Genomic DNA, 25,134 nt, shown 5'->3' with positions numbered 1-25,134 from the left:
CCTGCAAGAGACCTGTGAGATGGGGAATCATTACCGAGCGCCGTTCCCCGGGTAAATAAATAGAGATCAACCCCACGCCCGTGTCTCGGCTCCCACCAGGGACGCGTGGGGTGGGTGTGGGGGGTAGTGTATTAAAATGGCTCTTACCTGAACGGTCTTTATTTCCCTCGCCGGGATAAAAGGCCGGTCCTAGGGGAAAGGGGTGGGAGGGGGGGATAGAAACGGGTTTCCCTGAAGTTTGAGACGTGGCGGCGGGGGCTGAGCCGCTGCCCGCCACCCTCGGCAGCGGAGCAGCTTCCCCCTGACACGGGGGTTTTACCGGAGTATCCCCCCCCCCGCCTCCCCGCCACTCGCCCCCCGCCCCACGCAGCTCACTCGGGGACCGCTGCACCGGGCTGTGTGATGGGGCCGGGGCAGCTCTCCCCGCCAGCGCCCGCTCGGAGCTCCACGCAGCCCAGCCCGCAGGTACAAGGGACACGGAGCGCTCTTCGTTCCCCGACCGGCGGGGCCCGCGGGAAAAGGATGGCTGTGCTTTTGGACGGGGGCACCGGCAGCGCCGAGGGGGTGGCCGCTCGCCGCGCAACGCAACGTAGCCGCGGAGCTCGGAGCGGGGGGGTCGAAAGGAGCGCGCCGGGCGGCCAGGGGCAGCGGGGCCGGTACCGCGGGTTGCCCCGGCGCTCCCCCCACCCCACGGCGTCGCGCCGGTCCGAGCCCCGCTTCCCGCTCGGACCAATGGGGGCGCGGCGCGGGGCGGCGCGGCGCTGATTGGTCGGCGGCGGCGCGGCAGCGGCGGCCGGGGGCCGGGTGAGCTCACTCGGCCGGCGGCCGCGGGGGGAGCCGCCGTGATTGGGGCGGGGGGAGGCGGGCGGCGGCGCGGCCCCGGGGCGCTGCGCGGGCGCGGAGCGGGGCGGCGGCGCCGCCAGACAAAGGGGATGGTCGCGCCCCCACACCCACCCGTGAGGGGGGGCGGGTGAACACACCGTCCGGAGTGGAGGGTGCAGAAGGCAGGGCCGGGAGGGGGCGTTCTATCCAACCGCCCTCTCCCTGCGGGGGCGGGAGCGCGGGCGGCTGCGCGGGGGCGGGCGGCGGCGCCCCCCCCTGCGCCGGTGTCGGAGTTGCTGCCGCCCAGCGCATTGTGTAAGACGCGACCTGTTATGGCCACCACTACTTCCGGGTTCCCGCAGTCTGCTCCAGCCCGGCGCTGCGCTGCGCTCGCCGCGGCGGTGGCGGCGGCGGCGGACGCCCGGCAGCGCGCGGCCCGCGGCGGCAGCGCCGCGCCCCCCCCCCCGCTTCCTCCTCCTCTTCCTCCTCCTCCTCCCCGCTGCCCTTCCTCCCCGCGCCCGCCCCGCACGGCGCGGCGCTCCGCCCGGCACCCGCGTCCGCGCCCGGCCCGCCTCCGGCTCCGCCAGCCTCGCCCGGCGGCCGCGCAGGGGCAGAGCGAGCCGGCGCCGGCGAGGAATTAGGAGCGATCCGAGGAGGAGCGAAAAAAACCCCCATCATCATCATCATCATCATAATAACCATAATAAAGGGAGAGCCGGCGCGTTAGCGAGCCTTTTTAATTTTTAATTTTTCCCTCTCCTCTTCCTCCTTCTCCTCCTCCCTCAATTTTTTTTAAAAATTTTTTCTCTTTTTTTTTTCCTTTTTCTTTTTTTTTTTTTATTTTTTTGGGAGGGGGGTGAGCGCTCTCGAAAATTAACATTTGAGGTGTCCTGCGCGGTGGGAGCGCACGCAGCGGATCATCATCAGTCATTCACCACCTTGACAACCTCGCCTGTGATTGACAGCCGGAGTGGCAAAAAGCCATGAGACTTGGTAGTTGCGTTTGAGGGGCACTTTAAAAAAAAAAAAAAAAAAAAGAAAAAGAAAAAAAAAAACCTGATTTGGGGAAAGGATATTTGCTTTCGCCCCGCTGCTGTCTTGGAAACCAGAGGGGGAGAGTAAGAGAGAGACAGGGAGAGAGGAAAGAAAGAAAAAAAGAAGGAAGGAAGGAGGGAGAGTTGAATTTTTTTTTTCCTTTTATTTTTTTTTTCCTCCCTTTTTTTAATGCTGAGTTACCGTATCGCTTCGCTGAGATCCAGCAAGCCGAAGATTTTACTCGATTGCTTTCATTGCTGGCGACGCTAAGGGATTTTTGCATTTTTTGGGGGGGCAAGGGGGGGGAACTTCGCGTTTCTTTCTTTTCACACTGGCCTTAAAGAGGATATATTAGAAGTTGAAGTAGAAAGGGAGCAAGCAGGCCGATGGCGCAAAGGGTACGTATTAAAAAAAAAAATGGATTTCAAATGTGAAATAATATTGAAACGTGGCTTACAGAGACGCTGCAAAAAAGTTTCTTTCTTTCTTTTTTTTTTCCTTTTTCTTTTTTTTTCTTCCCCCTCCTCTATGGAGCAGGGGCACAAAGCGGTGTCCTGGAGCGGGAGGGTTTGTCAGTTGTACTTGTAGGCTTAAATCTGTATATATTGATATTTTCTTGATTCTTTTACTCCCCATCCCGGATCTCTCACAGAAAAGGCAAGCTTTCTATACATTAATGACATGCAGGCATGTAAGTGAATATGTCCGAGCCGCTGTATTTGTTGGTTTTGTAGCTCTAGTCCTACCAATGTCTTTTTTAAAGTCACCAGTGCTTGAAATATTTGAATGTGTGCATGTCTCTGAGCGTTTTGCTGTGTTAGTGATGATATACCGCCTCACTTTCAGAAGATAACTTCTAGCTGGGAGTAAGCACAACTTTTTTCCTTCTCCTTTCCCTCCCCCTCTTTTTTAATATTCAGTCACAAAAGGTGCAGTGCAATATGGGGGGGGAGGGAAGAAAAAAAAAGCTCATTTTTAAAATAAAGCCCCTTTAATTTGAATTAGAGGTTAGCAATATGCACTGCCATGTGTATTGTTGTTTCTATTTTGGATGCGATATCCTTTTTTTCTTCCAACTACCTCCTAAATTGAAGTTCTGTGGAAAGGAAATAAAATATCTGCCGGAGTCGGGCGAGCAGGAATTTGGGGAAGGGGAAGAGCCCTGGAAATAAGTTTTCTTGCCTAATTTGCCTGCCGCCCCTCCGAGTGCTGGTTGGGAAAGAAAGTTCCTCTGCTGACAACTTGCCTTTTACTCTTTCGCTTCAAGCAAGTGTCAGGGATCTTTAAAAGTGTTTATTCACACCTTCGCTTTTAATAGATGAGAAGTGGCCGTTTCCCCCGCTGCCTGGGAACAGCGTTAGCTTTTGCTCCTTAATCTTTAACAAAGAAAACCTTTTTTTTTTTTTTTTTTTTTTTTTTTTTCAAAAGGCATTCCCAAAATCCCGAGAGCCCGGGCAAACGTTTCCAGCCTTTCGGCTTTAAAAGTGCATTTGCGTGCAATTGCTGGAAACCCCCAAAATCGCGCTTTCTATTTTTTTTTTTTGGCTGCTGAACTTTTTGCATCCTCGCTGGGTTAGTTACCTGACTTCTTATCAGCGGGAAAACTTTAGCGGAGAGAGACTTGGGCTTCGTGAAGCGCTTCTATTCACAGGAAGGTTTGGGGAGGTTTGGGATGAAGATTTTTTTATTTTATTTTATTTTATTTTCCTTTATTTTTGTGTGTGTGTTGTGTTTTTTAATTGTTATTATTACTTCTCCGCCCCGGACTCGGAGGATTTCGGGTCGTGCGGGCAGCCGGGGCCGGAGCAACCCCAACAACCCCAACCCCGCTGCTCCCCGACCCGGGGCCGCCGGCTGCTCAGCGGCCGCACGGAGCGAGGGGTGCGGGGGGGATAGAACCGGCTGCGCGGAGCCCGGCGGGGAAAGCGGCTTCTCCCCGGGGGCGGGCGGGCGGCGGGGGGGGACACACAGGAGCGGGGCTGCTGCTGGGGACGCCGCTCCCTCCCTCCTCAACCCCCAACCCCCCCGACGCCTCTCTGCTTTCTCTCTGCCCCGCAGTACGACGAGCTGCCCCACTACGGCGGCATGGAGGGGGTGGGCATCCCCACCACCATGTACGGGGACCCCCACGGCGCCCGCCCCATGCAGCCCGTCCACCACCTCAACCACGGGCCGCCGCTCCACTCGCACCAGTACCCCCACGCCGCCCACGCCAACGCCATGGCCCCCGCCATGGGCGCCTCCGTCAACGACGCCCTCAAGAGAGATAAAGATGCCATCTACGGGTAGGTTGCCGCGTAAAAGGCTCCGCGCCCGCTCAACCTTCGCGGGATGGAGCGCGGAAGGTGATGTGGGCGTGCGGGTGTTGCGGGCCGGGCTGTCCCTTGTGCGAGATGGGGAAGAGGGGTTGGGGAGCGCTGCGCGGAAAAGGGTCGTGTTCTTAATTTTTTACTGTCGTTATTATTTTTTAAAGGGGGGAGAGAGAGGGTTGGGGTCCACCTGGCGCGGCGGGGGCTCTGGAAAATGGGAGCCGGAGCTTGCTGGAGGGGCGGCAGGCATCACCGTGGGGAGAAGGAGGAGGAAGAGGAGGAAAAATAAATATTCCCAGGGCGCAACCTGCGCCGGCTGGTAAATCTCTGCACGCAGTTTGGGAGCAGGGAAGAGTTGGAGCGCTTCGCCCAACTTTCTGCCTTGTTTGTCTCTCCTTGTGCTATGAAGGAGAAAACTCGAGAGCTGCTTCTCACGACTCTCTTCCTTTTTATTTTCTTTTTAATTCTATTTTTTTAAAAACTTTTTATCCGACAGCACTGAATGCTTCTCAATGAAGCAACTTGCAAAGCAGTTTCTAGGCCGTTGCGATGGGAGCTGATGGGATATGTTTGGCGGCAGATGCTTTTAAAATGAATCTGCCCGTCTTGAGTTTGAAGGGAAGTTCAAGAGCCTTTTAAAATCGCTTCCCAAACAGTGAGAAGGGAGAGGGAAAAAAAAAAAAAAAGAATTTAAAAAATCACGTTTCTTTATCGGTCTCTCAGAAATCTGTAGAGTTGGTTAAAACTCAGCAGTGCACGGTACCCACCCCCCCTTTTTTTAAAAAAAAAAAAAGAAAAGTATGAAAATTTAACTCCCTGTTATAAATATACATATTATGTGTGTGTGCCCACGCTTATTTATTTATTTAAATTATTAAACGGCCGAGGGAGCCAGATGCACAGGCAGCCTTTCTCCCAGGGAGGCTTTTAAAGCCGGGAGAGCCCAAAAGCACCTGGTTCCCCCTGCGGGTCGGGGCTGCGGAGCTCCGGGGGGCCGGAGGGGCAGCCCGGCTGGGCAGCGCCGGCCGCTGGGTCGGCTTGTTTGGGGAGCCGGTGGGTTTGGGGGCTTTATATTTTTTAATTTGGATGGGGATTGTTCCTTTTTTGTATGTGTGTGTTTTGTTGTGGTGGTTTTTTTTTTCCTTCACAAGTCCTCCAGCAGAAAATGGGAATTAAAAGCGCGAAAGGCACCGTCCAGAGATTTTAATTTTTTATCATTATTGCTTTTTTTTTTTTTTTTTTTTCCTCAAGACAAGGAAAGTTAATTCAAAATGGCTGCTGGAACCGGCTTGGGTTTTATTCTTAGCCTGTCCTAAGGTTGTTATTAACAATATCTGGCGCCCAGATCACGCCGCAAGGCCGGGGCGATGCGGGGCTGCCGGCGGCGGGAAGGGGCCGGGAGGCGGCGGGGGAGCCGGAGCCCAGCGCGGTGGGTGCCCCGCTCCCCACGCATGCTGCTGCGGGACTAACGACTGTTGTGTTTGGGGTTTTGTTTCGTTACATATATATATATTATTTCCCCCCTCCCCCCTGTGTGTGTGTGACTATTGTATTTTCTTTCAGACACCCCCTGTTCCCTCTTTTAGCACTGATTTTTGAGAAATGTGAACTAGCTACATGCACACCCAGGGAGCCCGGGGTAGCGGGAGGCGATGTTTGCTCCTCTGAGTCTTTCAATGAAGACATAGCAGTGTTCGCCAAACAGGTCAGCAAAACCGGGTTGAAAGAGTAAAAGAAAAGAAGAAAAAAAAAAAAAAAAGGAAAAAAAAATCGTAACGAGAAAAACAAGTCTCTGTTGAGATAAAGATGCGCGTTTCCCCCTCCCCCCTCTCTTACTGCAAGAGAAAGAAAAAAAAAAAAAAAAAAAGAACCCAAAACACTCAACCAAAACAAAATAATCGGGAAATCTCGGCATTTATCGGCCCCTAAAAAGAAAGGAATGGATCGGAGCGGTCTGTGCCCGGCCGGGAGTTTCGCTGCGCGGCCCCGGGAGCCGGGCCGGGCTCTGCCCGGGGAGCTCCGTAGGTATTTTTCTGTGTATTTGATTCACTTGTTCAAGTGTTTGGCTGATGTACTAAACCCAGCAGTCAGGGCTTTGCACGAAAGGTTACATAATGGACCCGACAGTGTAATGAAGCAAGAAATAATAACGTCTGCTTTTTCTGCTTCCATATTTCAAATCTTTTTTATTATTATTTTTCCCCCCCTTTCCTCCCCTTTCTTATATTTAGATCCGAGCAGAGAAACCCCTCTTTTCCTCTAATCCTGAACTGGATAACTTGGTAAGAGTTAACAACACTTATTCCTCTCCCCACCCCCACCCCGCCACCCTCCCTTCCCTTCCCATTTAATTTTTTTTTTTTCTTAAAAAAACCCTTCTATATCTTCTGGAGAAGTGGTTTGGTGGTGCTAAATTGAAAATTTCTCATACGGATTTTTATTTTTTTTAATTATTACTATGATGGTGATTTTTATAATTCCAAGTAAATATGGTGTGGTAATTGCATGGAAGTAAAAAAAAAATCCCATAAGGATGTACATAAAGAAAGCCCCATCCAAATGGGAGCTTGCGGGCTCGGTGGCGAGCTTGCTCACCCAAGAGGAGCGTGGATTTATCCACGCTGTAGTAGCCTCTCCATGCACCCTTTAAGCAGCTCGATGGGAAACACAGAGGATCGCTGTGGCTGGAGATACACCGTTCGCTAACTCACCGAAAATGAGGTCTTTTCTTTCTTCTCCTTTTTTTTTTTTTTTTCCTTTTTAAATTTTTTCCTTAAGGATAAACAAATATTTTGCCTTCCCACTAGGAGTCTTGCTCCTGCTTTCGCAAAGCGAGCAGCCAGTAATGGTGTTTAGAGGTTGGGTTTTTTTAAAGAAATGTTTATGATCCGTATAATTTAGTTGCTTCGTTGCAAGAGGGATTTTTTTTTGGGGGGGGGGGGTGGTTAACTCTAGATCGCTTCTCGTTAAACAGCGCACAAAGCCACCGCTATTAAGTTTTAGTGTTATTGCCATAAATCAAAACAACTTCTTATTTACTACTAGAGAAAAGTCAAGCTACAAAGTGCGGCAGGGGCGGCTGTGGGAAATATCCTCAAATCCAGGAATCCGATAAATACTCATGTTGTTTGTATCTTTGCAGATGATTCAAGCCATACAAGTATTAAGGTTTCATCTGTTGGAATTAGAGAAGGTAATTTTTGTCTCTCTCTCTCTCTTTCTTCTTCCTCCGTTTCAGTACTGCTGAAGTTCAGGCTTCTGGTAAATTTGCATAAATGTCTTTCTTTCTGGTAATTAGTGTCAAGACCAATCTTGGCGTCCATTTCTCTTCGCAGTTTAATTACAATTTCAGCCTTTAAAACCGGGCTCTCAAACGCACAGGCCTTGTGTTCATTGTAATACTTTGCTGGCTTTGTATAAATACTTGCAGTTCTGTGGTGCCGCAGATGAGACTTGAAATGGGTGACTCAGCCAAGCCCCAGAAATCGTGATTTTTATTAAAAATATATATTTTATTTTTTCATGGTGGTGGTGGGGAAGAGACCCTGGTTGCAGTTAGTTAGGATGGGGAATGTATTTTTTTTTTAAGAGCCATCTGCAGGTCAGGCTCAGGGCACGGATTGTCCTGTAACATTTTGCAGAGACAAAGCAGAGTTGATAGTTGTGTCTGTCTCTTGTTCCTGGGAATATTGTACACCTCTGAGCAGAAGAAAGAGATTGCAGCCTAAATGCAGGGTTGATTTTTGCTGGCTATTTTAGAAATCTTAGGAGGGAGAATGCTAATTTCTAAGAAGGTGGTGTCATCTGAGCTCACGTTAAATTGGAAGCGTGCTCTGGTTTCCTGAGGATTTTTTACGTGTCATTGATAGCTGGCCTAGAAGAGAATTCCCTTTCTCCTAAAAATAAACATTTTGAGAGGTTTTTAAATAGTTGAAAAGTTTCTCGGGAGCCTCAGCCACTTTATCTAACCATAACTGGCAGGTTGTTCTTGCTCTACCCAAAATGTGTTAAAATCTGCCCATTAATAGAGGCGGCTCAGGTACGAGTCTATCAGGGCAACTGGGGATTTCAGGACACAGATGCCTAGAATGTATTTCAGCCCAGTTCATTGGGATTTTTTTTTTTTTGTTTAAATCCTTTTTTCTGTCCTCATACCCCTTTGGAAAGGGTTTATGATGAAATAACTGGATGAAATTAAATAGTTTACCTTAAATGTCACCCATGCAGGTCACCTCTCTAATGGCCACAGCTCCGGGAGCAGATGAATTTAACACGGGTGTTGAATATGTTGTAGCCTGTGAATCATCTTGTCACTGTCAATTTTCTGGGATATCTCTATTTTGCGAGAAAAGAAAGTTATTCCTAATTCTGGATGCGTCTAGAGGTCTCGGGGGAATAATTGCAGTGTGTTTCCCCTATTTAGGACTTTTGATGTCACAGAGGTGAAGGGGGGAGACTGGTTGCACTTGTCAATTTTACTTACATATTCCTGATTATATTTTCTTCCTTTTTCCTCTTTTTTTTTTCTTTTCCACCTCCCCCCCCCCTTTTTTTTTAACTTCTGTCATAATGTAGGTACACGAATTATGTGACAATTTCTGCCACCGGTATATTAGCTGTTTGAAAGGAAAAATGCCTATCGATTTGGTCATAGACGATAGAGAGGGCGGATCAAAATCGGACAGTGAAGACATAACAAGATCAGCAAATCTAACAGATCAGGTATGATCTCGCCAATGCCGCACACGCTGAAATTTGTATGCAGATCGCTTGCTGGGTCACTACGCCTCCTTTTATTATTTGCATATGATTAAGTCCCTTTTAGATAAATTTCCATCGAAATGAAAATTTTTGAATAATGTGGCTATTATTGCTTCATTAAGGCTTGCTCCCGGATTCGACCTGGCGAGATGAGCTTGTAAAAGCATTGCCTGCAAACTCGACCTGTTCCTTGTCGCTTTTAATTTTTGTCTTTATTTTATTTACCCTTTACAATAATAGAAGTGGTATCCATGAATCGCTGGCTTCTTGGTGGCTTAGGAAAGGAAGGGCTCGAGCCGTTTACCAAAATAATAATAAAATCCGAGATAGGTGGTCCGGGTAAGACAGAGAGAGTTTGAAATCTAGCAAATACTGGCTATTTTCTTCCCGTCTCTACGGTTCATTAGTCCGTCTTGTCAGTTTTCCTTGGCCGAACGCTTTTAGACTTCAGTGAACATTGCTTTGTGCACGCCTGCCTGCTGCAAACGCGCCCATTTTATTTTACTTAATAGAAAAAAAAAAAGGGGAGGGGGGGGAGAAAATAAAGCTGGACCCAGGTTTTAAATTATTTTCCTTGATCTTGCAAGTTTTCAACCCCCCTCTTTAAAAAATAAACAAACAACTAGATCCAAACCTCAAAACCAAGCCAGCAAAAGCCCTTGGCTTTGACGGTGTCCAGGTTTTGCCTGGGATGGTTCAAACCGTTCATGCCGGCTGTAGCCGATGTGGGAAATAGGGATGGCTTCGGAAAGCTGGATGGATGGTTTGGGAAAGCTGGATGGTTTGGGAAAAACCGCCTTTCCCTTCTCCTGCCTCTGTCCCCTGCGCTGGGCTGAGACTGGCATTCTTGCCTTTTAATGGGAGCGTTTGGGGCTAATTCAGGAGGTGCTCAGAGCTAAATTAAGCTCCTAGATGATGGAACTGGCCGAGATTTGGCTTTTTTTTTACAAGTTGGGTAAATCGGCGGGTTTTCTTTCTCTCAACCGAGGGGTAGCAGTGCTTTGGCTGCGAGAGAGGGGACCCTAGACAAAAAAAAATCCCGACTAAAAAGCTCAAGTTGTTTCTTTATGATCAGCTTCGTAAATACAGTCTTAGGAGTAATCAGCTCCCGACTCTGGAGGTTTCCTTTTGTTCAAGCAAGGCGCAGTCAAGCAGACAGGAGTTTCCTCAGCCGCTTTGCCATTATCACCAGCACTGTCAGCCAGGAGTTATTTTATAGATTACCGACATCAAGGTGCGTTTCATTGCAGCGTGGGCAGTATCTTAAATATTTTCTCCCATGTGCCAAAGGCTATCGGGCCGCTGATCGTGCCGTGGCAGGGGGAGGCAGGCTGGAAGGAAGGCATGAACTTTTTTAAACGGGGGTTTATGTGCCCATATGTGGTTTGCCTTTATTTATTTTTCCCCTAATTTTGCTGCGAAGGGGAAAAGCTTCGCGGGGCGGGCGGAGGGCGGTGCGGCAGGGAGGTGCCCGGCGAGGCGGGCCGGGGAAGATGCTCCCGGGGCCGGGGAAGATGCTCCCGCCCGGCGCGGTGCTTTAAAGCGAGGGGAGCCCTACAGCGAGGGTCGAGCTGAGGGAAGCTCGGCTCGCTGCTGTTGAATAAAAATTGTAATCCAACAAGTCTAACTAGAAAATGGGTTTCTAAAAGCTCTGGAGTGCTGGGTACATAAAGCTATTTGAGCAAATTACAAGAATCGCTCAGGGGCACGAATGAAATCAACACTTTAATTGCCTCCAAAATGAAGATTTATACCCCATTTTCCCAACGAATCATTATTTTATTAAAGTGAAAGCTAAAGAAATGAAGCTTTAGTTTTGGGGTTGTCGGGAGAGGGGGGTGTCGTGTGGTGTCCGTATCCCCCACCCCCTTTTCGCCAGGAGCGCGGACGTTGCGCGCCGGGCGCCGGCCCCTCTCCCGGTGCGCGGGGCGGCCGCGCAGCGCCGCGGGGCTCAGCCCCGGCACCTCCGGCTTGCGCGGCCGCTGCGCCAGCCGCGGGGCCGGGCGGCCTCCCCGGGGAGCCCGAGCTCTTCGCCGGGCAGGGGGACGCGCAGCCCCGCCGCTGCCACCACTCCGCATCCGCGGAGCTGCGCGGCCAGCGGGGCTTTGCTTTCCCCGTCGAAGGAAAAAGGCGGAAAAATGCGCTTTTCCCCCCGCTTCCTCTGGCCGACGAGGCGGCGGATAAAACCCGCGGAGGGCGGGCGGGCGGCACAAGGGGGACCGCGGAGGTTGCGCCCGGGGAGGAAATGGGTTTTACCGAGGGGATGCGTGGCCGCCCCGCGCCCCCGGTAAACTCCGGTACCAAGTCCGGCCCCGGCGGGGCCGGCAGTATCTGGGCCTTAATGGTTAAATAATAAGGTGTTGAGTGGTTGTCGCCGGGGCGGCTAATTAGGATGTCCCTGCGCGGTGCGCGTCTATGGCAGCGCGGGTGCGCAGGGCCGGGCGGCGGGAGAGAGGGGCTGGATCCTGGGTGCGGGTCCAGGCTGTCCCTCCGCCTGGCCACGGTTGTGCTTTTGAGAGTAGTAAAAGAGTAAGTATGTAAAAAGCTTTTATTACGGATTTAATTACATTTTCTTATATTGTGGCAGTAAAGGTTACAGTTAACAGGGTGGGTGTTTTTTAATTTATTGGTTTCCCCTTATTTATCCTTTCCTTATAGGCCCCTCAATGCCAGTGCCTTTAAGTCCCCCCCGGTTAATGGAAAGCAATGACACTAATGCTAGATTTTGCAAAGTAAAGCCCCATAACACTAACCATTGTTCAGTGATTTAACTAGCTCAGTGGCAATAGGTCACTAAAATAGCATCCTTCTCCCACGGGCGTGACCCCGCTGCCTGCCGGGGGGGACCTGCAGAGTTCTTGTTTACCATTACGGCCCCAGAAAGTACAAGGCGGGAGTTTGGGTTTTTTGTTGGGGATAATTGAACTCGAGATCAACCAGGCCCCGGAACTTTCAAAAAACCCTAAGCTGAAGGATTGCACCCATCCTCAAAAGTTTCAAAATAAACCTTTTTTAATCATTAGCTTTTCAAACATTTACGTGTTTAAATTTTCAAATGTTTGTCGGAGCCCGGAAAGATTTAAAACACAGCTGTGGCGTGTTGTGACTGGGAAAACTCCCTCCAATTAGGTAAAAAAAGCCCCTAAGACTGTAGTCAGTTAGCAGAAATTCAGTTTCTTAAGTAATTCTAAAGTATTACTGTGAGGCTGTTTTCTTGAAGCCGCATCACCTTGGCACTCAGGTGCTCTAGTCCAAACCATAATATTCTCCTACAAGATTGTCCCTACAGAAAGTAATTGAAGAAAAACACTGTATGAAGTACCCGCTGCATTCAAATGAAGTGCATTAGCAGCGTAAGACAGATTTTATTGGGACAAGCCAATATTTTCTTATGGAAAATAAACTTGTTGAGCAAATCCACACTGGTGTTACTTGACAAAAATTATCATTTACTAATGCACAAGCTAATTACGTGTTCAGAAACTTTTAAAGGCAAATCGGCAAAGAGCCGAATTCCTATAGGGACTAGGAGGGAAATGATCAAAAAATGAACATGAAATAAGACTTCCTGTAAGAAGGTCCATAATTCAACATTATTTGACTCCACTGTCAGGAAAATTGTTGGAGGATAGTAAACTGATACTAGAGTCTCAGTCATTTTTTGTGACAGTCTTAAATGTTTGCAACTGTGGCGTTTTAGATGGCCCTTCTTGGATGATAGTATATCATATATATATGTATATAAGAAAGCAACACTTCTATTTATGTTACAGTAGTTTTTTTTTCAATGCGTGCAGTTGCAGAGTTTATTTAACAAAATGCGGGTAGACAGCATTTTTTTTAATGGAAAAATTGCTTCAAATATGTTCTTTACAAAGAAAGAATCATAAACTAGAATGCGATATATAGCATATGTGAAGGTGGATGGGTTGTTTAGGACATTGACCGGTTATGACTAGACTAACTCTCCCAGATCTTTCAAATATATTAGCTATACCTTGCAGCCAATACAAAAATAATTCACAGGTATTTTCAAATCATGTATGGTTTTAAGTGGGGGGAGCTAAGAATATTGCTGGCTTCAGTACATATGCTCCCATATTAGAAGGACGGGCATCAATATAATAGATGTGGTGCAGAGGGTGCAAGGTAGAATTAATAATAAAAGTGTTACATCTGAGGAAGACCAATAAAATAAAGTTTAAAAGACTCAAAGTTTAATTTTCTTCCTTTGACTTTATGCCACCTTGTGCCAGTGAATCCTTTTTTTCAGGGTAATTTTTTTTTGCTGTGATATTTAGGAGCTGTTACCATGCCTAAGTTTGGTGGACTATTTAATGTAATGATAAATCATGTTAATTTATGTTCCGGACCTCTTACCATCCAAAACACTGTAGCTGAAATTGTATTAGCAAAATAAGATTTTCCTCTGTTTCTTTAAGTAAGGAAATATATTGTTAAGTAGACGAGATTGGATCTATTTTCTTTAATTTATTATTTCATTTCAATTCAAGAATATTTTGTTGGTTTTGTGTTCTAAATCATTCAAATGCCCAAATGTGTCCATCCTAACTGCTGGGTACAGTATTTGCTGCCGTCCTTAAGTTGCATGCTCGGCCTAAAGTCCGAGTGTAGTTTTTCAGACCAAGGTTATCTTTGTTGCCAAAGATAGTTTTAATTTCCTAATTTTTTGCATCCTTTTCAATGTCAAACCTGACAGAGCTGAGTTTAAACCCCAAGTAACACTGGAACTCATCCTAAACACTTGCAAGCATATCCCAAGGCATTCCCATAAGTGGGAGTTCGCGATGTCTTTGCGGCGCGGATTGTTATTTGGGGGCAACTTGGAGGTTTGCAAGGAAGTTGTGAAAAAATGAGTTTTACCTTAAATTTAGGTTTTATGGCTGAGGGTTTGAGTCCTCCCCGGCTGCTCATCCGGAGGCAGCAATAACAGTAATGGGCTCTGCACACAGAAGGGTTACTGCAGCCCGGAGTGGGCAATGTTAGCACTTAAAAATCAGATTATATCGTGCTCCATCAAAACGAGTGAGCATAGGTTGTGCTGATAAATACTGCTTTAAAAAGCAGTGAAAATCCAACACAGCTTCTTCAAATTAGCGAGTCTCTTTGTTGTTGTTGTTTTGCGTTCCTGCGTTTGAGGTTTTTTTGGTCACACGAGCGTGCAGTTAGGAGATACCTTGTGTAATCTAAACAAATTTAAGAAAGTAAAGAGGAGTGTGTGGGAGAAGGAGAGAGCGGGGTGCACTGCAATGTCACCTTGTGTCCTTGGTGTGCTACCTCCCTCTCCTGATGCTCAGTTGCTCAGAGCAGGCTTTGAGTCACACGGCAAATTTGGAAATTAGTGGTTTATATATATATATATATATATTTCTTTTTTTATTCCTGCAGTCACAGCAATATTTGGAGAGGGTAAGTCTAACAGAGTGAATATTTTGTGTTTTGCCGTGTTTGAGTGTATTTCTGTCCCCGATTAACAGCCCCATATCTAACCTGCTGCTGATATTCTGTAACATGACTTACAGGCAGCTCTCCGGCTGTTGGTTCAGCTTTTCTTTGGCATGTGCTTAGTGTGGTTGCCGTTTCCCTTTTATTACCTTCAAAAGGAGAAAAAAATAATTAAAAGAGATGTAACCCAGCCTTGGAACGTAGGTGAGGGCAGAATCCATGCAGGCTGGTGTCTTTGGGACACGATTTTGTTAATCTGGGTGAGATCCCTGGGACGCTTCAGCCCCTTTGTGGCAGTGGGGGGGTCTTGTCTCTGTTAGCTGGCGCGGGGGATCCCCATTGCCTTTGCAACCTTGAGTTGTCTCGCTGCTTGTTGCCATCGCGGCTTCATTTATTTATTTTCGGGTGTATTTGTTGGAGGGGTGAAGAATGACGTGGAGGTTTCGGGCTTACGTGGGTTGTTGTGCGCACAAAGGCGATAGCGCAGGCGGTGAGTAGTTTCTGAGAGTTATTGGATTTTGGAAAGGAGGGTTTGAGATTCATCGGTAGACATCTGGGCAAATGTTGAAAATGTAAATGTTGGTGAGGTGAATTTAAAAAAACCCGAGTTTGTCTTGAAGGCAAAGGGCCTGTTTGCTATTTAAAAAAAAAATATATATATATATATTTAAAAGTTACAATACAGACACTGCCATTTCCTTGCTAACTTCCTGGGCATGGGGAAGGCAGGATGGAAAGAAATGGATTTGCACCCAAATTTGTCTGTTCTTACTTTCGCTGGCAGCGCAACAGGCTGCCGAAAGTCATGGTGGCTTCTTGTTCTCCAAGCGGCTTCTTGTTTTGCAAGTGTCTTCAAGTCCAGGCCAGGCGCCCCATTGAAGAAATGCTTTTTCCCCCATTGGAGGTTATACGTTAGTCATCCATGAGTTTTGGGGATCAATAAAGAGATAACTGTGAAAAGCGATGGCCCGTAATGCGCGGGGAGCGAGATGGGTTGATCTAATGGTCCCCGTCTGGCCTCAAAACTCGATGAATCTCTGGGTTTGTCCACACAAGGACACTCAGGAGAGGTAAGACAAATTGATTGGGTGTAAAATTAAAGTGCATTAGTTAAAGTGCATTGCACTATTGTGTGGATGCTCTCATTCAGAAGTAAAGTGGCCTTAGTTCACTTTAGCCTAATCCCCTTTGGAGTAGGCCACTTTTCTTTTGAATGAGAACATCCACATTAACTTTTAGTTAATTCGTCTTTCCCCAGCGTCCTCCCGGCCTCACGCCTGCCGCTCTGGAGAGGTTCGGCCGGCCGGGCGCGGGCTCCCCGCGAGCTTTAGGTGAGCTTTTCATTAGGCATTTTTCTCTCTGTAGCCGCATTTAAGCGCCGGTGTTTGTCATCGCCCCGGCCGGGGCTGCTCCTCTCCTTCTGCTCCCACAGCTCAAGGGGGATATTGGTTTTTTAGTGCTGCCTGGGAAGAAAATTGGGAAGTTTTACAGCGATGTGGGGCTGGATTCGGATGAGACGGCACGGAGAATGGCTCGGCCAAGCTGTGAGGCGGTGGGGGAGCTGCCTGCACCCCTCCCAGGGGGGCTGCGGTTTGGGGGTTGTGTTTTCCAGGTGAACATGGCATTAGGCTCCCCCTGGTATCAGTCCTCCTCCTGGTAATTTGAGAATTTTATTTTGCGATGGTGGTTTGCTATCCTGACGTGCTCCCTGCGTAGGTCATTTCTTCCGCGTCCACTGATAAGCCAGTTTTTAAAGACAGCGAGGAAATGTAGATTAACTCTTTTCAGTGGATATTTCCAACCGTAAAACCAAGGACTGAAAATTAAGTTGTAGGACAACTAACTTACCTAGTGAAAAAAATAACGGCAAGATAGTTTTGGAAGCTGGTTTATATTTTTGCTTGGAGTTCACTGAGCTCGAGTTTTTGTCAGAAGTATTTTTGGATGTCTTCTAAAGCTTATAAGTAACCTATTTATTTACTTTTTACTGGCTAAGCCGTATGTGCAAATGCTGCGCCATGTCATACTCCTGCCGTTGCCGTTCCATTCATAATAAAATTTACAAGGCTTCTTGCATTAGTAAGCAATTTGCTATTGGAGCCTTTCCTAGAAATACAGAATTCTATTTCACCAAAGTATTGTCTTTCCTCTTCAATCGCAGCCGAGGTGAGCTATTTTCTCAAGGACTCTCCAGGCATCTATATGATATTCCCACTTGTGCAGATGATCTCCAAAACTGCATTACTTACTCCTTCGTCCTGAAGGGCCATTGCAGTAAATTAAAATGCTCTTGTTAGCATCGCCGGGCTTTGAATTTGGCCAGCTAATTTTATTTGCAGTTTGGCACGCTTTTTTTTTGCCCTTTTTTTAAAATGTAAAGCAAATATGCATCCAGACGCCCTTTGCTGAAATAAACAGGCCAACAATAAGGGGGGTGGATTGTAATTTGCTTAAAAGAACTGCCTGTTTTAACTTCAGAAATACGGACCCAGAGTAAAGCAACAGCTGATGCCATCACAGGCAGTGTACTGTATTCAAACAGCTGTACAAAATGAAAAGCTGTGGTATTAATCCTGCCATTCACAGTTTATTTAAGTTTTTCAAGCTTCTCTCATATGGGCATGGCATCAATGGCTAATTATGCTTCCATTAGCGTTACTGGGCCCTTAATACAGAAAATTATTGTATTTAAAATTTGGAAAGCTGCATCAATGTAATCTTAGAGTCTCGCAGCTGGCACACGTTCAGGGAAGGCAAACTTTACCTTGTAATTTTCTTTTCATTCATTTGGTCTTTAGGTTTTGGTCTGGTTTTGTTGTTACTGAGAAGGTCAGATCATCGCTGGTGTTTTTAACACTGGCTTTAAATAGCTCCATTTAAGGCTGTGTAGCTCTCGGGAGGAGAGGGGAAGAGCGGATTAAAAACTCCGCGGCTTTGTCCGTCCTGTTTGCAGGGGTGCAGGGCGACAGTCGTCTGTGCAAATAGAAATGGTAGAAAAGAACATCTAAAGGCTGACACACGAGGAGTTTTGTCCCATCGGCGTTGTGCCCTGCCCTCAGCCGGGGCAGGCTCTGTCAGCACAAGCTGTGGTGTACCCTTGGATGTGAAATTCTCCTGTCCCGTCGTGTTGTGGTGGGCTGTGCAGAGATGTCCCTGATCTCAGGTGGGCTATCATCTGCTTGTTGATGCTTGGCAGCAACCCGAGTCCTGTGATCTCGCGTGGACAGTGACTGCTTGCCGAGACTGGGCTTGATCTGGTAAGCCAAGTATTAGGCATGGCCAGCCCCTTGCTGGACACCCCCTCGGGAGGACATGGATGCTGCAGGCTCAGTAGGTGGCACTTTGGTTTTAGGCTTGAGCTGGTGCACAGGACCCTTCCGCTCCTTGGGTTGCAGGCACAGGAATGTGCCATGCCACGGTGGCCTTGGCCCGAGCTCTTCCACTAGCCCCTGCACCTTGGAGGTACCTTGCATGGGTAGAGTTGGCCAGATTTTTGGGTGAGGGAAGTGTCTCTGTGGCTTGTAATTCAAGAAACTTCTCTTGCGTGCTGTCGTGCAGTGTTGCAGGGGAGGAGCTCTGCTACGTCCTGGCCGCGGCTGTGTTTCAGCAATGGGTACGGCCATGTCTCCACGAGGTCGCTGGAAGTCACAACTTGGCTCTCTCCCCTTGTGTTCACTCAGGCTTTTTGGGCAGTGCCTGACGTGAACAGGGGCTCTGCGGCTGGGTGACACCACTGGGCGTCACTGCGGTGGGAGACTGACGGTCATGGGGAGAGAAGCCTTCCAAGCACGTGGGTGAGTTGGTGGCAGGCAGCTTCCCCGTGCTGCCCCCTGTTTGCAGGGATGCTCGGGAAGAGGTGCTGGTGTTTGCACGGATGCTCAGGATGAGAGGAAATGGCCTCAAGTTGTGCCTGGGAAGGCTCAGACTAGATATTAGGAAAATTTTATTCACAGAAAGAGTTGTGAAGCACTGGAACAGGCTGCCCAGGGAAGTGGTGGCATCACCATCCCTGGAGGGGTTTGAAAGACATGTAGATGAGGTTCTTAGGGACATGGTTTAGTGCCAGAGTTAAGTTATGGTTGGATTCGATGATCTTGAGGGTCTCTTTCAACCAAAATGATTCTATGAAGAGGTGCCAGTGTTTGTACAGATGCTCGGGAAGAGCTGCATGGAGCAGGCTGCCCACACGCACTGGAGGCAGCGTGTCTGCTGTGCTTGAGCCATTCCCTCCTTTGCCCCTCTCTGCCTGGTGGAGGATTTTGCAGCTGCGCTACCCCAGGAAGGTCTGGGCCCTCCTCCCTGTTGCACAAACCAGTTTTACTAGTGTGGCTTCCACCTGCTAGCTGAGCATTGCTGTGCTTTTCCCATGTCTATGAGTGGTCGCAGTGCTTTGTGGCACAGCTTTGTAGCAGAAGTATGGTACGTACTACCGCATCTTGCTACATTCGTGTAACCGCTGTGATCTCTTTTTTATTATAATTTTTCCCTAAAGCCAGAGTGATGGTGTGCACATGACTCGTACATGCAGGCAGGATTTATTTTGTTCTTAAATGCATGTGTGTGCACCAAGCTGGGGTTTGGTTTGCAGGGAGAAGTGTTTGAAGGGACAGGGATGGGGAACCCTCCTCTGCTGGCAGCATGAGGGGACTTATGGATGCTCTTCCCAAGTCTATCACTGAGGTTTTGAGGTGAGACGATTAGTTGCTTATGAGCTAATATTTTCTACTTCTCTTTTGTCATCAGGTAGGGTTGATACCTTAATTTATATGTCATATAGTGAGAGCAAGGTATAGGAGATGTATAAGAAGTGATATGTTAAAGTGATTTATTTCACTCTGTATATGAATTAAAGAAAATAGTGTAAAGAAAGCAAAGCATTTCTGTTTGTTGTCACAGAGAAGCGCTATGCTGAACCAAAAGGCTGATGGTGAAAGTTGCTTTTAATGGCTTTGTGCTTTGTTTTTGGCCCCTTCTGCTATCTTCTGTGTAATTACCACTTTAAAAATGTATTTAAAGGGGGCGGGGATAAACTTAAGCGCTGGATGGGGTGAGCAGCAATGCTGTCAGTAACTTCTGCAGAAGGAGCGGAGCTGTGGAGTTGACTGGAAGTGTTTGTGGGGTGGTGGCACAGGTCCACCTGGGGCCATGCCGGGAGCCCTACGTTGCTATGAGACCCTCTGGGTTCTCCAAAACCTCCCAGGGGGGCACAGCGAGGCCGCAGGGACCTCTCAGCCCAGCTTTTTCGGGTGACTCTGGCAGCCAGCTGTGCTTCCAACCCATCCCTCAATGACTGGGTGGAGACGTCGGGGAGCCACGGCCACCTCAGCCTGGCGAGCCACCCCTGGAGCTCGCCCTCCTCCGGCTCCTGCGGCCTGGGCTTGGCTTGTCCTGTGGCCACCGGCTCAGTGGCCTGTGGCTAGCAGAGCCAGGCCGCTCGGCCGCTTCTGCCTGCGCCGCAGATTTGGCTTGTTGTGAAATGGTAGAAAGTGGAGGAATTGATCTGCGGGAGGGTTTGGCCATGAGCGCTGGAAAATGTGAATCACGGGGATTCCAGTTTTAAGCCTTCTGGAGATAACGGGCAGCACATACCGGAGTGCGTGACTTGCAGAGAGCCTTAAAAAACAAGGCGGCGCCCTCAAGATTAAGCAAATGTTTTATAATCAGGAACACGTTTTATACCCAGCGCAGCCTTTGCAGGTATTGCATCCATTCGGATGGAAAGGTGTAGCTGGAGCGGAGCTAATTATACCACAATTTAATTTTGGTGTTGAACAGCACTGAGAGGCAAGCGGGCTCTTGAATCCTGCTAACAATACACCCTAATCAAAATACGCTGACTCCAAATGGCGTCTGTTGTCAGTTAGCTAAAAAGACCATTTGATAGTTGTGACATACGCTCGGCTTTTTTGCTTGTGATGGAGTTGAAATGAAGTCGGGCTGTTGCAGAGCGAGGGCTGTGCTTCTGCTTTCCCTCCCCAAGAATCCCGAGTTGGGCGGATGGGATGCTGGAAGTTGGAGCCTGTATTTTAAGTGCATGTGACAAAATTTGCAGCAGGTGCCTCGATGAGTTAACTTTGTCTTCCCATAAGATACTAACCCTAAAAATCTGTAAGAGCAATGCTTAGAGATGTAAGTAAGTAAACCCTCACTGTTTGCCTGAGCGCACATGTTCAGGGTGAAGTGCAGATCTCTCCAAAATGCTGACTCCTGCTGAACTCCTGGTAGTGTAGAAGGGTGGGGGAGGTTGAGGGCTCCCTTTCACCCCAAATCTTCCCAGCAGGTCAGGTGTGGGACCTCAGCCAGCCACCTGAAAGCCTGCACCATCTCTGTCGGACCTGGGCATCTGGCAGTTCCCCTTCTAAATGACTTTTAACACGTAAACGCAATAAAAGTGACAGTAGACGTTCCTTTCCTGGCTAAGTGGCGAGGCGTTTTTCCTGTTTACACCTTCAGAGGAATCATTACATGAAATATTGAACAGGAAACTCTTATTTGTCTCTGAAGGCCTTTTTCCTGGTCTAGAAAGACGTGGAAAATACTCCTGTCCTATTAAATTCAGTAGGAGCCAAGGAGGACTAAGACACCTCACAGCATAACACACCAGCCTTCAGAAAGTAGCGGTGTTGTCTGGGGCCAACTTTGTGTATTTCTGCATGGTATTAGACTTACAAAAATCTATGTGGAGCAGTGATTTTATCTACCCTTACTGTGAAGCTGTTTTTCCTTGTGTTGAGAAAGGGACAGGGATTAGTGCTATCTACCGATATGGCTCTTATCAAAGGGAGGAGACAGGTTTACAATGCAAGGTTGCTCTAAATAGAAAGTACTAGTCGATGTTTGTTGTGTGGGAGACAAAAACTCTGCATCACCATCAGCTGGCTCGGTTAACCTGGCCTGGAAAGTGGTGTTTAATGTTGAGCTGAGATTAAAAAATGAGGAACGGAGTACAGTCAATCAAATGTAAGGCATGCTGTGATTGAGACCCGTGCTGCTTAGGCTTTGTGGGTGTCCATCACGGCTACCACGTGCAACAACCACCAGTGCAAGAAGGAAAACCTGAGGTCTAAATCTCAAAAAGAGGTTTGTTATTGCTGGAGGTGTTTTTGAGTTGTTCTGGAGCCTGCTCTTGGGAAGTCCGGCTGCCCCTGCTGTCCCCCAGAGAGGGACTTCGGAGCTGGTTCCCCAAGTGCAGCAGGTTTGATTTCAGCATGGAAGGTGGTGGGACTGTGCCTCTGGTGTGAACATGCACATCCCTGCACGCACACAAGTGTTTTTTTCAGAAGTCTTCCCCCTGCAGAACTGACAGGGCTTTGGTGCCTCCTGGAGAAGAAGAGCTGTGGTTTTTCTCCTTCATTTTTATCTTTATGTCCCACCCAGACTGAAGATCTCCATTTTTTTCTCCTTTATTTTTTTTGTGGTTTATGCTTGCTGCTTCTAATTATTCTTTTTCCTTTGGAAAGCGCTATCAACCTGTTGTTTTGCACTCGTGTTTTCTTTTCCGTTCAGCCTGTTTAGGGCTTTCAGGCGCCTCTCCTCTCCATACCTGCTTGTCCTCCATGCTCTGAGGGTTGGGGGGGGATCAGAAAGCTCTGCTGTGTTAGAGATACCTGTGTGGGTACACAAGCGGTGTTGTGCTGCACTAAGGTGTTAGCTCCTTCTCCGAACCTGGGTAGGTTCATCAATGAATCGCAATAGCAGGGCTAATGGAGAGAGCTCGCCTTGTTTGGTGGATGTTGGTTTGATCTTTGCGCTGTGCAATGTTGCTTGGGCCTCTCGTCCCTTCAGGTGAAATCCTGGCCTTGTGAAAATCAGTGGCTAAAGTCCTGTTTATTTCCAGTTTTCTAGCCTCTGTGGTATTTGCATTGATACCTGCTCTCATTTCCTTTTATCTGTTTGTCTCAGAAACAGTCCCGTGTTGCACGCATAAAGACAGCTTATGTCTTATTTTTCCTATGAGGCTGTGAAGAGTCAAAGAGTCTTATCCTCATTTGAAATAAGGGGAAACTAAAGATAGAAAGCTTGCCAACTTTTCTGGGGCTAGGAAGGAAATCCAGGTCAGAGCTAAGACTTCTACGCAAAATTTCTTCTGCTTTTTAGTTCGACGGGCCCTGCCGCCACTAATGCTGCAAAGGTTTCCATCTGTGCAAGAGTCGCCCTCGCTGTGCTGCTTAGTTGCAGGCGGAGTTATCGCCTGTCTGTCATTCCAACGACCTTATTTCTGTCGACTTGGGGCACCTCTTTTCCATCCGAACCTGCTGTTTCTGCCTTTTGTTGTTGTTCTGTTAAAAATCGTTTGCCTCTGAATCAAGGTTGCATGAAGCAGATTATGGAAGAGTTATTGGCACTAAAAAGCATCTGTTTTGCAGCATTTTGAGGTTCCTGCGTGTATCATTTGTTCTGACCCCCTCGGTTTTGGCTGTGTTGTGTGCGATGTCCCCGTTGGGCTTGGGTGGGCTGGAAGGTGGGGTTGCTGGCTGGCAGCCTTGGTTAGCCCCACGAGATGTTCGGATGGCAAAGCCATGAGTGGGTCCTCTCCAAAAATCATGGTAGTCATGACTGTGAATTTCAGGGTCCCTGAAAGTCCACACGTGACAGAGATTGGAATAAACTGTGTGTGTGTAATGTAGGAAATACATGGCATATTTTTAACATTATCCAAGTATATTTTTAATCCTGATTACCAATTTATGGTTTCCAAGGTTTTCTTCCCAATTAAGAGAGAATTCAAAAACTGTCTTTTATGCTGGCTGAGGAACAGGCTACCTGAGGATTGTTACTAGGCATCCTCTCTAGAAGCGAAGCGGGATAAGGCTTCTGGACTGACACCACCATGTCTGTCTATCATGTAGCTCTAGCTTCAGCATTGGAACAGTGGATTATGCACTTAAGGTATTGAACAGCTGTATTGAATGTTTTGCCCAAGTGAGGTTGAGGACATCAGTATAGCCAATGACCGGGAGGATAAAATATGCAAGAAGTAAATCCTTGCGAAATAGATGGGTTTGTAGGAGGTGGATGCGATGACGTTATGAAGCAGCCCCCTAACTTCTTTGAGTTCCTGCCTCTAGTGAGCACAAGTATTTCTTAACATGGTGCATCCGTACCCTCAAGAGGATCGGGGGAAGGTTTTTGGAAGGGAGGAGTTAAGAAAGATCAGAAGAACTTTTCAAACATAATGCATGACTTTTTTATTCCTAATGAATAAGTATTTAATTTAGGAAAAGAAAATAGGATAAAACTTCAGAAGGAAAACAATAAGCCCAAATTATGTTGACAAATTACTGGCAGCAGCTCAGTTCCTCCAGGGCGAAGGGATGAATGATTATACCTGCAGCCAGTTCTCTCGTAGCCTGGAGGAGCGGAGGTTTGTCCAACAGCTAAAGGAATTAGCCGTTCCCCATCTCCAGTTGTTACACAAACACAAATGAGCCCACAAGAGGGCTGTGCTCACAAAACTTTTGAGAAGATATATATCAAAAGATGCTGAGTACAATTTTTATCACCTGTAATAGAAAGCGATTTCTTTTATTTATGTACTTATGGTCAAGCCTTTTGTTCCTTGGCCAGGACCTCTTTTTTTGTTGTTTTGTTTTTTTTTTTTTCCCTTTCACATGCTTGGTGATAAAAATATCCATTTTATTCTATAATATAAGCAGAAGGCAGTGGTTTTTCCCCCACTGCGTGTTAGTGTTAACTTGACTCAAAGCCCACCTGTTGTTGGATTGCAGTAATAAGCGTATGTAATGCTGTTTATATTGACTCTCCCATTCAGCCATTAACCAAATAAATTTGTCTGTAGCTTTTTTGTTTATTAAGGCTTGATGTTCACTGTGACACAAGTCAATAACTGCTTTGGAGGCCTCATCAAATGCGGTCCTCGCTTTGATGGGGCCATCGGTGCTTGTACCTGCTGGGGCTTGTGCTTTTTAGCCCAGCTTATCCCCTAAATGGATGAAGCACCTGCTAATGGTCATGGGAGGCAACTGGTTCTTCTGAGGTTGTTTAAGTGCACAAAACATTTTTGTTGCTTCCTTACCTTCTCCCTTCTTTTCCCCCCTACTTGTATCAGCGTACTCAACAAGCTTCAGAACCAAAACAAAAGTCAGGAAATGTATTTCAGATGCCACAGGCCAAGATAAAACAGCCCTTGTAGAAGATCTTTTGCCCTTAAAGTGGTGCAGCATTAAGGCACCTGAATCCTCTTTTATTTTAAATCGGTCATGCGACCATGACTCGAATCAGTCACCAGCTGGACCAAGGTTTTGGCACTAGAAACTATTGACCAGTGAGAAAGGCAGTGGTGCAAAACCAGTTTAAATCATGGGAATTTACAGTCTTGAAATCCCGAAAGGATTTTGCTCGTGTGTTCTCGATTTTGCTGCTGTGTTCTTGATTTTGCAAAGATTTGGGCTGAAAGTTTCAGTTGGATGTTGGGGTAAGGGCAAGCTTGGAAGAGAACGATAAAAGCTACTAAAAAAGGATTATCAGTGACTCCCAGTCCATGCCGCAGTGTCCGTTCTCAGCTAAATGGTGACTAATGGATAAGCCCGAGTCATAATGGGCCATTATCCTTATTTATACACTATTGTCACGACCACGTGGCTGAGACCCTCCTCTGGAATGAGCAAGCCTATGTAATGGAGTGATTAATTTATATTACTTTGCACTTCTCTAAAGTCTCCCTTTGGAAGAACTCAACGTGTTTTACAGTCGCTAATTAATTTAATCCCCCAACAATATC

The 25,134-nt window shown here is 47.6% G+C and overlaps 1 protein-coding gene across 4 annotated transcripts in view; it reads left to right on the top strand.

The window, feature by feature from the left end:
* Positions 1–1,264: 1,264 nt before the first annotated feature.
* The window catches only part of MEIS1 (Meis homeobox 1), a 110,289-nt gene continuing 86,419 nt past the window's right edge, over positions 1,265–25,134 (top strand). For 2 of the 4 annotated variants that reach the window (XM_082050098.1, XM_082050100.1), the window contains exons 1-7: positions 1,265–2,255; positions 3,916–4,142; positions 5,730–5,871; positions 6,398–6,448; positions 7,309–7,359; positions 8,742–8,888; positions 14,337–14,357. In XM_082050098.1, coding sequence (XP_081906224.1) covers positions 2,244–2,255; positions 3,916–4,142; positions 5,730–5,871; positions 6,398–6,448; positions 7,309–7,359; positions 8,742–8,888; positions 14,337–14,357 — 651 coding nt within the window. In that variant the 5' untranslated portion in view covers positions 1,265–2,243. The remainder of the gene's footprint in view (positions 2,256–3,915; positions 4,143–5,729; positions 5,872–6,397; positions 6,449–7,308; positions 7,360–8,741; positions 8,889–14,336; positions 14,358–25,134) is intronic. The other 2 variants (XM_082050099.1, XM_082050101.1) reach the window with 2 other exon arrangements.

Source organism: Streptopelia decaocto (genome assembly GCF_964273445.1).
Source record: "Streptopelia decaocto genome assembly, chromosome: 3".
Classification (NCBI taxonomy): domain Eukaryota; kingdom Metazoa; phylum Chordata; class Aves; order Columbiformes; family Columbidae; genus Streptopelia; species Streptopelia decaocto.
This window is presented reverse-complemented; position numbering and strand designations above follow the sequence as displayed.